General features: G+C 37.2%; 1 protein-coding gene across 6 annotated transcripts in view; it reads right to left on the bottom strand.

Annotated features, from left to right (window-relative positions):
• The window catches only part of enah (ENAH actin regulator), a 115643-nt gene that overhangs the window by 58975 nt on the left and 40727 nt on the right, over positions 1-15941 (bottom strand). For all 6 annotated transcript variants that reach the window (XM_081378159.1, XM_081378154.1, XM_081378153.1 and 3 more), the window contains exon 2: positions 611-776. In XM_081378159.1, the coding sequence (XP_081234285.1) occupies positions 611-776 (166 nt within the window). The remainder of the gene's footprint in view (positions 1-610; positions 777-15941) is intronic.

Below are 15941 nucleotides of genomic sequence, written 5' to 3'. Positions count from 1 at the left end.
AGGAGAAAATACTCAACAATGGTGTTGACATGAATTTGCATAAGGTTTGTCTGAAAGCATATTAAAAACACCACACAGACATATAAACAACATTAAAAGCTTGATTTTCACCACAGGGGGACTTATTATAAAATAATTTTTAAATATAAAATATATAAAATTATAAAATATAAATATTCTAAAATGTAAGCCCAATTCATTTTAGGTTTCTTTTTTTTTAAGCCATTCTATTTTAAAATGGCAAATATCTACATTAAAAAAGCAGCACAAGTGCATTATAAATTCCTAAAAATGGTTTGAAATGTTGACCAAAATTATTAAATAATTATTTTATATTAATGATAAAATATTTATAAATAAATAAAACTAAAATAAAATATTTATAAATAAATACATAAACGTATTTATAAATACATGAAAATAAATAGCTTTTCAGAATGAATAAATAAATAAAGATAAAGATAAAAGTATAAATAAATAACTAAGATTTATATAAAACTAAGGGTAAATATTGACCTCTCTACCTGTGAAAAGAGCATTTATTTGTCAATCCATCATGCTATTTAATAATTTTCAACTTATTGAAGACCACAGCTCCCCTTTCTCTTACCTGGTGGTCCTGAATTTTACGGCCCACTACTCTGAAGGCGTTGTTGCCAGTGTGGTGATAGATGTGGACTCGACTAAAGCCTGTGGATCCACCAGCCGGAACCCACTTCTTATTGGCGTCGTCATATACCATGACAGCAGCCCGTGCCTGACAGATACTCTGCTCACTGAAAAAGAAGAAAAAAAGAGACATATGCATGATTGGATGATGGAAAACTATTCACAATGTTTTTTTCAAGGGTTAAAATCCCCTCAAATGAACTGCCTCTGATCTAAAGTGGCAATAAATATGGGATCCAGTGCATTAAATTCAATGAAAAGACATCAGAATTGAATAATTCCTTAAATCTATGCAGACTGCAGTAGTTAAACGTTCTTTCAATCACAGAAAGCTTTGAACCACAGTGAAGTAACCATCTGTCATGTGATCCTGCATTGGCACTCAAGTGCAGTACACCTTTAAGGCCACGCTTTCATTAAGCAGTCACCCAATCAATTTCCCCCGTCTATCTGCTCACTTTGCACTATAGAGCAACTCTACCTTGCATATAACACTAAATTATTTACAATGACTTCCAAACTCCCACTGCATTAATAGAATAGCAAAAGAGCCACTGAAAGCCTTCCCTTGTCATGTGATCACATTGAAGTAACACTTTTAATGCAGGTGGGAAAAGGAGAGAGTGAGAAAGCAAGAGTGAAAGTGCTCTGACCTTGGAAAAAAAAATACTTCTGGTTGCTTACATCCTCTAGAAACCTTGACAATGGCATCTTAATATATCTTTCTTTTTTGTCACTTTGTTGCAAAACGGACCTTGAGAAATGAAAGCTAGATTTTATGGAAGTGTTCATGTCCTAAGCACTTGCATTCTTTTGGTTGCTTGGTTTCTCTGCACCAAGTAGCTCTAGCCATAGTCCTGATGTCCATGTTACTTGATTACACTAACCTTAGTCCTCACAAGCATTGATGTCACATAAAATCACATACTTTGGACTGCTGGGGAGATGGAAAGATCAGATGCCTAACATAATCAAGTTAATCTGGTAAAATAATCATGACAAAGCGCTCCAGAATATACATCGACAGACTGTTGAGTGTTTTGTTTTGCTTTTCCCTGAAATCATTCTGGGGACTGAGAAGAGATCCCGGGATCATCCGCCTAGTAGATAAGGGCTAATCTAACAGGATTGTCCTCCGAGACCAATCCCTACACTTTAATTAAGGAAGAAGCAAGCGGGAGTGGGCCGAGCGGGCTCTGCGGTGCTCTATGTCATATTACGGTGTAATTGATGGCAGACAGTCAGGGAACAAATGCTTATTACAGGAGAACAGGTCAATGGGAGGAAGCCATGACACATAAAAAGAAAAAAAAAGAAAAACTTTCAACAAAAACCTACGATTCTAATAGAAAACATTTGCATCCTGCATCATTAGCCCAAGCAGTTTTTGCATAGAAACAAAGGAATTCCAGTTTTTTTTATTTCATATTTTATTTTATCATATAAATCATATATTCATATGAGATCATATAAAACATGTTTGGTTTTGGTTTAAGTCTTAGAATATAGTGCTTGTGCTGTATGGGGCACTTTTGTGATCATTTTTAATTGTGACAATTTGTGATAAATTACCTATTTTTTTAACCATATTATATTTTTTTATTATTTATACATTTTATATGTTATAAGCAGCACTCCACTCAGCAGTCTGATCATCCAGCTTCATCTGTAGATCATAGACCTCAACATTAAGAGCTTCAGTATGAGGGTCAGGACAGCAACAAGGACGAAGCAGGCCACACTGCTGGAATTTTCTGATCTCATGATACCTGGGAATGATAGTTTCACCCACATTTTGCTACTGTAAATAAGGCCCTGTTTACACCTGGTATTAAGATGCGTTTTGGTCTACTGGATCACAAGTGGATGATGCTAAATACAGGTGTAAACAGAGTCTTAAACATTTTGAGCTTGTCCACTTTCGACCACTTCCAGAGGTAGTCGAAAACGCTTTCGACCGCATTGCTTTTGTAGTGTAAACGCTCACGTGGTCGAACAGCCACAAGGCGCCTACTCTCCGCCTACTGACTTCATGCATAAACATTATGGGAAGCATGCTAGCCTGATGGGATTTAAACTTTGGCTGGAGACCCAAGTTTGGTTTGAAGACGAAAAACGTACCAAGCACAATGTACTCTCTCACCATTCGTGATTTCTAACACAAACTCGCCAATTTCGGCGTGGTCTTGCGGATATCAAAGCAGAAACGAAAGCTGCTGCTCTCCTTGTGTTTTTCTGTTTTCTCCAGTCGTGGTCATATGTAAATTGCGCACGCTAATTTCGTCCATTACATCCAAAGATCTGAAAAAGTCCATACATTTATATGCCCATAGACCCTCCCCTCGAAGAAATCGGGACATTAGTGGTTAAAAGTGGACAAAAGAGACCAGGTGTAAACGTGTGTGTCTCCTTCGTCTACTTGTGATCCTGTCGACCAAAACGCATCTTAATACCAGGTGTAAACAGGGCCTAAATTCAATCTGACACTTCAGCAGGCCTGGAGAACAGTGGATTTCAAACACACAGTACGAAGAACAGTGTCAGTCCACCATTCATGTTTATATAGTTGTTCTGATTTGGCAATAAAACATTTAAACAGATAATGTTTCCCTTCGATCTCATTTCAGAGGTGCAAATAAATCTCAAGGACAGACAGAGGCAAGCACACAGTGTTCTGTGATGAAAGGAAAACAACGTGATGGAATAAAGCACACAGACAAAATTATGACAGCTATGCAATCTATTCTCACATTTTTTCATCTATCATAGGATTAATAAGCCATTTAGGGAATTGTCAAAACAAGCTCCGCTGTGCTGGAATTAGATGCAAATAAAAAAGCAGTTTAATATAAATAAGCTAAATGTGCTAGTGGTGTGTGAGTATGCAGTGCTTCAAGTATAAAATAAAGCTGAAAAATTATTAAAACCTTATATTATTTGTCTCTCTTCAAAGCTCGAGTGAACAATGGTAATTATATTAATAATTATATTAACGTTAATTGGCAAATTCTCTGAATCTCTGTTGCATGTCAAGTGTTTGACATTTGGAACAAATGAAACTGAAAAACTGTTTGTTTAAAGCTTAAAAGACTTAATTTGCTGTAAACAAGCACTATGACAAAGTGTGATAAAAAAAAAAAAAAAACACCCAAAGCACTGCAGCAATGTAATCAGGAAACATTTTCATTCCTTCATCGCCTTGACGTCTCAACAGCTAAAAAATACGACATCAGAGGGCTTCGTGCTGAGGCTGCAGTGACGTGAGAGCAAGCACTGCCTGCAAAATGCTCTGGGGAAGAGCATGGTAAACCAAGATCTGATTATGCAACCCAGCGCCCACAACATCAGGAGAAATAATCATCAACCTTCTACACAGCTCAAAGTAACGTCCTCAATGACAGCTCCATTGTCTCTTTCTGTGTAACACACTCATTCACAAATAAACTACACAAGTTAAAGGGATGCTTGTTGCAGCATGTGTGAGAATGGCATTGAACCTATAAACAAGGATGCGGATTCTGCGAGCTGACAACACCACACACAAAAAAAAATCAATTATTTTAATGTGCTTTTTTATTCAGCCGTTATGAATAATCTGTTGTTTGAAGACTAGAAAACATAATATTTGTTGTATTAATTAAATAAAACATGACATTAAATATTTATAATTTATCTGGCAACAATGGCTGTTTGGTTGAAATGATAGTGTTACTGCTTTTATTTTTATGTAAAAGTAAAATAAAATAAAAACATATATTTAGGAATTTCAAATTTGCATTAATGTTCTATATAATTCACAAGTTGCAAAACACTACGTGAATTAAACATAGATCTTGATATCTGTGTCAATGTATGATGAACTAGCCCTGAAGGTTTAATATGAATCATGCATGTCACGAAGGCCAACTCAGACATGTTCACACTTTAACACTTAGTTTGTTTACACAGCTCAAATTGTCTAACACTATAACTCAGCAAGCTGCCATCTCTAAGCCACATTACAAATCCACTGAGACTCAAGCAAACACAGGGATTCAAACCACCTTACAAGTCAAGTGGAACCACTGACCTCAGGTCCAGATATCTACAGAGCAATCCCGCTCAGAGGCCAAGGGATTTCTGAGGTATTGTTGAATTCTCTCACAAAGAATATCAAAAAAGAAAGAATGAAATACAGACAAACAGTTAAACAAAGTCTCAGTCAAGGTTACCACCATAATATCACAATAGAACCCTGTTCTTGTGTGATGGCTCCTCAACTCCTGAAACTTCATGCAACACCAACAGAGAAAACCACAATGTGTTTCACACAATGAAGGAATATATATCTTGAAGGACACAGCGATAGAGATCATGCGGTAAATCTTCAAGATTGAATGGCTAGGAAACCTGCCCTCTAAAATGTCATAGACAATGTTGCAAGAGAAACTAAAGCCAGCAAAGAAGGGATACAATTTAGCCCTCTTTGAAAGCCGTATTTGCCAAGTTATTGAAGAGCACACACATTTGGGTCAGCGAGTCAGTTCAGTGAGAGAGAAGGGTATTTTCATGAATGACAGGTGGTAATTCTGAGTAAGGGCTGGAAAAGCAAGAGAAACATTGGGTCGTCATCAGGTTCGGGGGATAACTGGAACGTCCTGGGCCCTGTGACAAAATGAGCCCATTAAAGGCCTTCTATAGTATAGCCCTACTCTTTGGGCCTTGGCAAGTAGTTCGATTCACAAATGACTCATGAACAGATTATTTTTGATGAAAAAAGAGATACCCAAGAGACAGAATACCCAGTACTGTCTGATTCCAGAAACAACTGACTCCTACGAGCTGGTTCTTTTAACAGATAGTTCAAAAAGATGAGTTACAGTTTTGAATCAATCAATCAATCAATCAATCAATCAAATCAATCAGAAACACTGAAATAAACCAAAATAGAATCTGAAATTTAATGAAATTCAATCAATTTGATAAATTTTGGAAATCTGTATAGATACCCCTGCCTAATTTTCCCAAAAAAATTCTGAACAATCACATCTACATTGGTCAGTTAAACAGGTAGTCCCACTCCAAACTCATGCCTTTGGTTGAGCCAATATAATCATGTTCAAGGACAAGGATATTACCACCACACGGTTTACTTGTGCTTACTTATCTCTGCATATTAAAGCTGGTATACGAGAACGCACTTTAACACTGAGAACAAAAAATTACACACTTCAAGTTTAATAGCAAAATGGACCAAATAATCAATGGCAACATGAAGGGCTAAATATCTAATTTGAATGATTCTACAAATCCTTAAGAGGGCCATGGACTCCTAAAATAACACTTCTGCTGCGTTTTACCTACTCAACTAGCCACAGGTGCATGAGAAAGAGCAGACAGGAGCTATTTTAAACCATACTCCTGTAACAGAGATGGCTCAGGCTGAGAGCTGACTGCTCACAGGGAGCTCGAGGGTCCACGGCATGGTGTAGGCGTAGCAGGGAGATGGAAATAGGCTCCAACTCCCACTGTGAGATTCATACCGTCTCACAGCCACAAGTTGAGATCAGCATACAGTGACAAATAACTGAAACCCTGATCACCGTCTGCAAAAGGGGATCATGATGAACCCGACAGGATATAACTAAAATACACACATCTATAAGATATAAATAACAGAATATATAAAACATACACTACATAAAAAACGATAAAAAATGCTATTTATTCCTTTAATGGCAAAGCTGAATTTTCAGCAGTCCTCAGTGACACTCCACTAAGAACATGGTATGGAAAAACGATGAATATTCTTCAAAATTCTCCTTTTGTGTTCCATTGAAAAAAAATAACATACAGGTTTGAAACAATTGATTAAAGTGCCCCTATTATGCTTTTTCAGATATTCCCTTTCATTGCAAATCTTGGTGAGGTCAACGTGGGATTTGCTAAATGATCCATTAAAGAATGGACAGTACCCACTTTATCTGGACCAACCAGCTCCTCTGAATCATACTCTGCACAATTAATTATTCATGTAAATATTTTCTACCGAGTGTTCAAAATACATAGTTTTGTTTTTTATATGTGCAGCTGTGGGTCTCCGGCTCACCTTATTACTGTCTTACTGAAATAGTTCTGCTAATCATCTGTGGGCCCACTATTAACTATTAATTTTGTGTCAATTAATGCAGGTTCAGGTTGAATAATTATCTCTTCAAATGTTTCATCATCAGACTCATGCTCAAACTGATATGGTAAAATCAACGCCATCGTTACCGTCTTTATAGTGTTTACAATCGCTGAGGATTTAGGAAGCCTCCGGAACTGAAATTCAGATATGGCAATGAGCATTTCGGACACGCGCTGTAAGTGTTCGACCAACCACAACAGACTGGGCCATCTGACCAATCAGAGATAATTACAAGCATGAGCCAACGCTTTTGAGGTGTAGTCAGGCTAGGTGAGGAAATCTGAATTTTGCTCTTCCTATATGACTGTATAGGAGGCGTTTGGAAGAGGAGGATGTCGAACTCACTATATGAAGCAGCATGTCAACCAATTTAGCACTTGTATCTGTATTCCTGTGCATTTAATTTCCTCCATTTTAAGGAGGATATTATCCGTGACAATCTTCATGCCAATTCAAAAGATTTCAGACTCTGTAGTGATTACATACTAGTGTCGAGAGAGACATCCTCATAAGTCACAATCCCTCGTTGCTGTTTTTGCTCTTTTTATAGAATGAGGAATTAAAGCCATCACCTTAGCAACACTGTGTACGTGGGTGGGTTTTATGTGTAGCTCCTACATAATACTGTGAAAAAAATCTGTATGGGGGGGGTGGGGGGTGGTACAGAGCCATTCAGGCTTCTTTCACTTGCCTTTTGTTTTCCTTTACAGCACAAGCCTTGAGTGAATGATCAGCGCTAAATAGACAGTAAACTGGTCTATCCCCGAGTCTATCTCGAGTTATATGAAAATATAAAAACATGAACGTTAATACTCTCAGCCTGGTGTTCATTGTTCACCCTTACTATGATCCTTTGCAGCTAATGACAGTGACTGCTTCCTTCCACAGGCGAGATGGAGAGTCCCTGAGCTGCCAACACCTCACCTCCTCCACAGAAACTGCAAAAACTGGCTTAAAAATACACTCCACTCACAAACCATGAGTCACGCAGAACACCCGTTTCGGTAGATGCCAGTGCAGATTCATTCATGCCATGCTTTGCAGGACAATGGGAGACATCATCACTGTATAAACAGCCCTGGTGACATTCTCTGCATGGGCAGCTATTTGTGAGAGGAGTCTGCTTTTAAGCCACTGGCAAGGGGACAAGAACACACTTAAAAGGGACAGAAACCAATGCGAGCAGATTGCTAATACAGTTTTAATTCACTGATTTTTGAGTACGAACACAAAACGGGCTATATGAAATCTGAAAGAAAAAAAAAAGGTCAGCACCATCAGAAACAAAAATGTGCCAAATATTTATAAAATACAGACAAATGTAGCATTGACTTTAGTGAATCAACTGAGACTTCATCTTTTTGTCTGGACATCATAGTAGGGGTGGTAATTATCTGCATTAAGTAATTTTATTTCATGATAACGACCTATATCACAAATGAGTTATTTTTTGCTTTAAATAAGGATTTTATATTATCAAAAAAATTTACACTATTGAAATTGTATAATTCTTATTACCAATTTCAATATCAATATCCCAAAAATAACTAATACTAGCACAAGTAAAAAATAATAATAAAAAAACTCAAGCTTACAAAGACAATAAATAGTAAAAGAAAAGTAAATAGTCTACAACAATACTAAACTACAATAGAACAAAGACACAAATGAAACCGACCTATCTGAAAAACTTCAAGCACTATAAAAAATAAATACTACATAAATTGTGTAAAGTAATAAAATGCATAAGAAACACTGCTTAGTCAGTGTGTAATATACATTTATTCTTATTAAAGTTACAAAAGTGATTCAGTCAAGAGCAATGAGGGATTTATAGTTTAATTAACAGTAATGATACAGACAGCAGATTTATTAGGCTGTTGTCACTTTAAGAGCAAATGCACTGATCCAATAAACTGTTACACATGCTTTTTCTTTTTCAACCGTTTACATTCACTTAAAGGGGTGGTTCAGGATTTTGGACATCGGACCTCATTTCCAAGTTAGCCTGGGTGTTATTTATCAGTGGAGACAGTTTTCAACATTTTTCATCCAGTCCTTCCAGTTGCATAGTTCATAGCGCGAGTCAACGGTATCTGCTAGCCTGCCATTAAAAACAGTTTTACCCACTCCACTAGTCTAGCAAGCTAGTAGTAAGAGAACAATTCAGTAAGCCACCAATCGGTTCTGTCCCGGTTCTCTACGGCATCTCCAGCTGCTGTTGTCTCTACAGACATTCTTTCTCTTTCTGCCCTTTTAGCATCCATCTCGATTAGTTCTTCGTCTGTGTATTCCGGCTCATACATGTACGGTTCGTTGAACAACACACATTCCTCGTCTTCATCGTCTCCAAAGTCCGAAACATTGGCATGGCTTTCAAACGTGGCCATAGTCCTATGTCTTGTTGATTTCTCAGTGAAATATACTCTGCTTCTGTAGTGATGAGTGTCAGCGGCAGGTAAATACACTTGCGTGATTGTCATGTGAACCGGCTCTCTCGGTTGCCTAGGTAACTTTATATCACTCTGCCGCTGCTGTAGACTGTGCTAATAAATACAGGGAACAAAGTATAACTATTGCAATGTGATGAAAGGGTAGTTTGATTTCTAACATTATTCTCTCAACAGACATTTACATCGATAGTCTGGCGTTATAATTTATTTGCTTTTGGTGTACTGTGGAGTGGGTAAAACTGTTTTTAATGGCAGGCTAGCAGATACCGTTGACTCGTGCTAGCCTAGCACCGGCGAACTATGCAACTGGAAGGACTGGATGAAAAATGTTGAAAACTGTCTCCACTGATAAATAACACCCTGGCTAACTTGGAAATGAGGTCCGATGTCCAAAATCCTGAACCACCCCTTTAAGACAAATGACTGTGTTTACAAAGATACTTGCAAAGTGGGCATTTTTACACTCAAGTATGTACTGTGCAAGCCCAATTATGTGGCAAAAAAAAAAACTCAGTTCAGTACTCACAGAAACTCAGTAGCATGTCACAGAGAAACGTCCTGCTCGAGTTGTCCTTGCAATGGAGGTTCGGGTTGCGACTCGCACTCAGATTGAATTGGTAAAATCAACGTCATCGTCACTGTCTTTACGGTTCAATTGCTGAGCTTAGGCAGCCTCCAGACAGAGCTAACAATGCTGAATGTTAACAACATCGGCATTGCGTGACTACATTTAATGCCCTTCCGATATTACCCTTGTTTTCGCATGGGCCGGTTACAGTCTCTTTTTAGCGCAATTTTCCACCGGACAAAATTGCGATTGTTAACTCATGATTTCTGTTCTGTCTGTGCGCACCAATCTTGCACTTCTATCTACTCCTCAACCAGACCACCTAGAGACTTCGGGTTTTCGGCATTATGTTAAGGAAGGTCTAATCTCGGGAACGCACAAAAAAAATCCAGAAAAGATTTACTATCTCTTAGTGTTGTGATCCCATGACGTGAGAAAATTGCGCTAAAACACTCACTGAGTTTTTATTACTTGTTTTCTGTAGCCACTCCAAAGTCCGAACGAAGTCTTTCGCATTTTACAACGAGTGAATCTCCAGTTGTGACTGGTGATTGTCGTTTGGACCTTTCTGGATCCGCCATCAAGTTTAAAAGTGCTGTGAGAAAAGGCTCTAAATCTCCACCTCCAACATCCTCACACGCAATATAGCCTACTATCAGAGACACCTTCTTTATGTGTACAGATGTGACGTAATGACGCAAAGACATGCTCGAATTTCCTGCGGAAATCCACCAGTACCACTGGAATTAAAAACATTATTACAAGCTTACCGTTCTGAATCGAGCTAAGGCAAGCAGATAGTTTTGAACACTGGCTGGTTATGTACTTGCTCAAATTTATTTTGGATCATTTTTAACCCAAAAAAGTTAAGGAATGCAGTTTTAATCGTGTCTACAGGTATACGGCCCACACCTACATCACAGTAATGTTTTATTTATATTATACACAATTATAACAACACAATACATAATATATTAAATTGATAAAAACATATCATCATATTTGTTATGTATATATAATACACTTATACATTTAAATGTATAATTTAAACATTAATATAAAGATGATTCTGAAAATAATAAGATGAAATGGTAATATAATATATACAACATAAAATGTATATCATATTTATATTGTATATTTATTTAACTTTAAACATTAATGTAAAGACAAAGACTGTGAGAAAAATCTTATGAAATGGTACATTTGTTTTAAGAATATAGTGATCATCTCTAATTTCAATTTAGAGACACATTTTCCTCTAAGACACAATAAGGAAACCACAAAGCACTTTCCTAAAATTAAAAATAGGTTGAACAAAACCTTTGAGTTTGGAATGTTTTCAGTCAGAGAACGTGGTGGTGAACTGGTTATAATACTTTTTAGAGCCCAAAACACTTCAGAGAATGTTCTACCCAATTTACAACATGCCAATATCTATTGCAGCACAAATTTATGCCTTTCTTTCTTTTTTCCTTGTTTGACTGGTCACTGAAACACATCAGCAAAATACATCTATCCTAAATACATTTTCTCTTTGACAGCTGCCATCTGTCATCTTTATCTAAGCAGTGTGTCGGGTATAATCCACACAGTTTGACATGTAGGAAATTCAAGAGGTTCGTGGTTGTGTAGTAAAGCCAGACGGATGGCATTATGAAGTCAAAGAGATACTACTTCCCTCTTTTTAATCATGAGGAACTTTTACAATAGCTTTCCAATTAAAACTGGAACTCAAGCTGACATCAATTAATGTGACCTTTGACAGCATCATGGAAACCTGAAATATGTGTGTGTGTGTGTGTGTGTGTGTGTGTGTGTGTGTGTGTGTGTGTGTGTGTGTGTGTGTGTTTGTATGTATATATATATATATATATTAGGGCTGTCAAAGTTAGCGCGTTAATAACGCGTTAACGCAAAATCATATTAACGGCACTAAGTGACCCAACCCCTAGTTGGAGAAATGGAGATACACAGTGTTGGCAACTTAGCGACATTGCAGACCCCTTTAGCGATTTTTTTTCCTTCAACAAAGCGCCCAAACCTTATTTAGTTTCTGAGAATATACCGGTACCGCCGGTAGGCTACTGCTCTCTCAGCACGCGCGCGCGCGCCTCTCTCTCTCTCTCTCTCTCTCTCTCTCTCTCTCTCTCTCTCTCTCTCTCTCTCTCTCTCTCTCTCTCTCTCTCTCTCTCTCTCTCTCTCTCTCTCTCTCTCTCTCTCTCTCTCTCTCTCTCTCTCTCTCTCTCTCTCTCTCTCTCTCTCTCTCTCTCTCTGCGTCTCACGCGGAGGAGCAGCGCTTTAATTCAGTTAAACACAGATATTATGTTGCTTCTCTAATTTTACAAATATAGCCGAAATCAGAGCACGGATATTGTCTTTAGCTTATGTGTATTTGATTTCACCAGACGACGGCTCGATTATCAGAATTTTTGTGCAGATTAACGTCTTGGAAGGGAGAGCTGGTTATGTTTATTTGGTCGCGTTTCAGTCACCATTTCAAATTCATTCCGTTGTTTGACAACAGAAACAGTAAAATATGCGTTTTATTGAGAATTTATTGAGAATTTAGCTTCATCAAAATGGGCACAGAGAGAGACTACAATGTAATAATAAATGCTAAATGTACATTTAGCATTTTCAGAAGAGCTGCCCTGTCATGCAAAAATCTAAACATTTTTGTGTTAGTAAATTGCTCAGTGCAAAGAAAGAGAAGTAATGGGAACCTGGTATTTCTTTGTTCTTTCTACATGTGTCTAATAGACATGAACAAGTTCTTTGAAAAACATCTATGACCTTTGAAACATGTCTCGTCTTCATGCTATATTGACTATGGTTTCAATAATAAACATACATTTGCATAAAGCATCTATATTTATCCATGCCCACGTTGATTAGAGTATTACAAACTTGAAAAGTATTAATTTAAGGTATATTTAGAACAAATAAAAAATGTGCGATTAAATGTGATTAATCGCGAGTTAACTCATGACAATCATGCGATTAATCGCGATTAAAAATTTTAATCGATTGACAGCCCTAATATATATGTATATATATGTATATATATATATATATATATATATATATATATATATATATATATATATATATGTATATGTATGTGTATGTATGTATGTATGTATGTATGTATGTATGTATGTATGTATGTATATATATATATATAATGTTGGAATTTAAAATAGACTGAATGTGTTGCCAAAGCAAAGGTGTTATTTGAAATAAACATTTAGCATTTAATATGGAGTATATGTTTACAAAGCAATACAGTGTTCTAAATCTTAAGAATGATAGTCCCAACTCATAAAACGGGACCAGCACTACTGGTTTTCCTCAGCACAGTATTGCAAAACATAAACATCAGCAAAACAAAGAATTTCAAAGAATCTTCTCATTCCAGAAAAAGCTACCACCAACACCTCACCTCCAGAATGTTTACCGTGTATGCTGTGCAAACCAATGCAATTTACTTTTAACTGCAATTAACTAAGTAGCAGGTGAGTGCTGACAGCGACCTGTTTTGCCTCCACTGAGCTGCCCATTCACACACAAAGAACACACAGCGACTTCTCACACCAAACCTTTTGCATGCATGGAGGTTCCCCTTAAGAACGTCATGAGTGATACTTAGTCATGGCAGCATGGTTTATAAAAACACCCCATTCATTGTGGCAACATGGGCAAACACCTTTCCTTCAAAGAATTTTAAGCACTTAGGCTATTAGCAGTGAGAAAACAATTTAACTTGGTTGAGACCCCTTTGTCAGTCAAATGTGGACAAAAAAATTAACTTTGATTTGGTCTGCAGGGCCATATTTGTGCGATGGGATAAACTAGCCATGAATGTTTGATGAGTGAATTTGCAGTGCACAAATGTTGGTAGCCTGCCACTGGTTTTATAGGCCAATTTGTGCATCTCCCATCCATTCCACAGGGAGCTATTAGAGCAAATGAAACTGTAATCTTACTGAAAACATTTTCCACCACACTTCCTAAAGCAGCTCACATCCTCCATAATTACAATAGAGCACTGCTTTATTAAACCCATAATCCCAGAGAGCAATATTGAAGTAGAAAGTAAACCGACGTGAACCTAAACATGCATTTCAACAATGTCTTTGAGCTACATTAAGGATGCAACAGTTGCAAAGGAAAACAAACCCATGAAGCCTGTGTGTGTACGTACCGATGGACTTCCATTTTCGAAGACTGGGCGCATCTTTCATTCAGTATGAAGCCGGACACCTTGCATTGTGCTGCAGACTGGAGCTGCATGGCTTCCCCCGGCTCCGACGCTGCGGATTCGATCCCGATCACACACGCCTATTCATCGCGTTCCCTCTATTCTGAATGCATCGGTGATTCATTATTTAGAGATGGGCGCAAGTCAGCAGCGCTTCTCCATGCTGCTCGCGTACACAATCCCGCTTTTCACAGTGCTGGACGGTAACCTGGCAACAGGCATTTGAGTGCTCACAGTTGTTAAAGGAGATCACGTTTGGGAAGATGAAATTGCTACGCTGTGTTAATACTGCTCAACTGAGCAGGCTTTTTCCCGCCCTGCCTCTCTCCCTTTCTCTCTCCCTCGCTCTGGTCTTTCCTACCCCCACCCTCCTCTCTTTATTCTGAGCTGCTCGGTTTCAATAGTGATTTATCTTTACTGGCTAAGCTTTGTTTTGAAGCAGCATGTGCATGCAGTGATCTGTGCAGTATGAGGTAAACATCATTTTAAACGCATGCTATGCAAAACGCTAGCCTAAATATTTAATGATTGAGAGGTAGCTTTGCCATCAAAAAGAAGGAAACTCTTATTTTTGGCCTTAAGTGACTTCTCAGGTCACAAACATAGTTTAAGCATATACATAAATGTGAGTGTTTAGCGCTTACGTTGGCCTGCTGACAGTACTCAAGGGGGTGCTAGAGTTGCCATTAGATGTTGGTGTCATTAAACCAGATGTGTTAGTATTCAGGTAAGTTACTATTGACTTAAAATGGATAAAAAGATTCTCTTCAAAACTGCCCAGGGCTGGGCGATATTATGACAAAAATTTCTAATCACAATATTCATACCACTGATGGCGAAGCATTCAACATGTTTGTTAAGTAAACTCTACAAAGTAAGCTACCTTTTAATTTAGGGTACTATAAAATCCATTTTATTTTTTCCCAAATTCTTTGTTTTGCATTTTATTTTTTCGCGATTCTGTTTTAGGATTTAATACAAATGTATTATCAAAAATGCTGTCTAATGAAATTAGTTATTATTATTATTATTCTTATTCTGAGCAGTAGTAGTAGTAGTAGATTAAAAATTATTGTTGGTTTAACTTAAAGTTACCTGATTGCCTTAAAATGTTGAGTTCATTGAAATAAAAAAATTGAGTTAATACAATGAAGGATATTGGTTTAATCAACAGAAACTTAAAATATTATGTTGTCTGAACCACATTATCGAAGTTGCTTTGACAAAAGATAAAAAAGTTGTGATAAAAGTTTTTTACAGTGTAGTATCCTACTACTACTATTACTACTACGAGAAGTACATTTTACAATACAATAGAATACAGTTGTCAATTTTATATTAACTAGGTTGTCAATTTTAAGTTCATTTTGTCACGAGAACCTTTGAGTTTTTAGCAACACGCATCTGATTGTTTTAATGTAGGTCAAATATAAAAAAATACTCTGTTTATTATTGATATTGTGGATTTCTTTTTAATAAATAATAGAATTAATTGTTCAACCCTACATCCTGCCATTACAGTAGTGCACCTTAAAAAAAAGGTTTATGCTAATATATGAAATATAACAACCCTGATCTGATACCCTTTGTAACGCAACAACACACAAAACCAAGCTTGTATATATAGTAACGTCTGTGTTCACACACTTGCATACAGTCTGGGCCTTAGACACTCAGTAGAGAAAGACAATACATTGATACTAAAGATGCACTATTGTTTAAAACATTTACAGTGGCACAATATAATATAATCCCTTTAAATTTAACATTTTGTAAGGCACTGAACCTTCAAAAACAGATTTGACCAGCACACTGGAT

This window comes from Scardinius erythrophthalmus (assembly GCF_964197995.2).
Source record: "Scardinius erythrophthalmus genome assembly, chromosome: 11".
Lineage (NCBI taxonomy): Eukaryota > Metazoa > Chordata > Actinopteri > Cypriniformes > Leuciscidae > Scardinius > Scardinius erythrophthalmus.
This window is presented reverse-complemented; position numbering and strand designations above follow the sequence as displayed.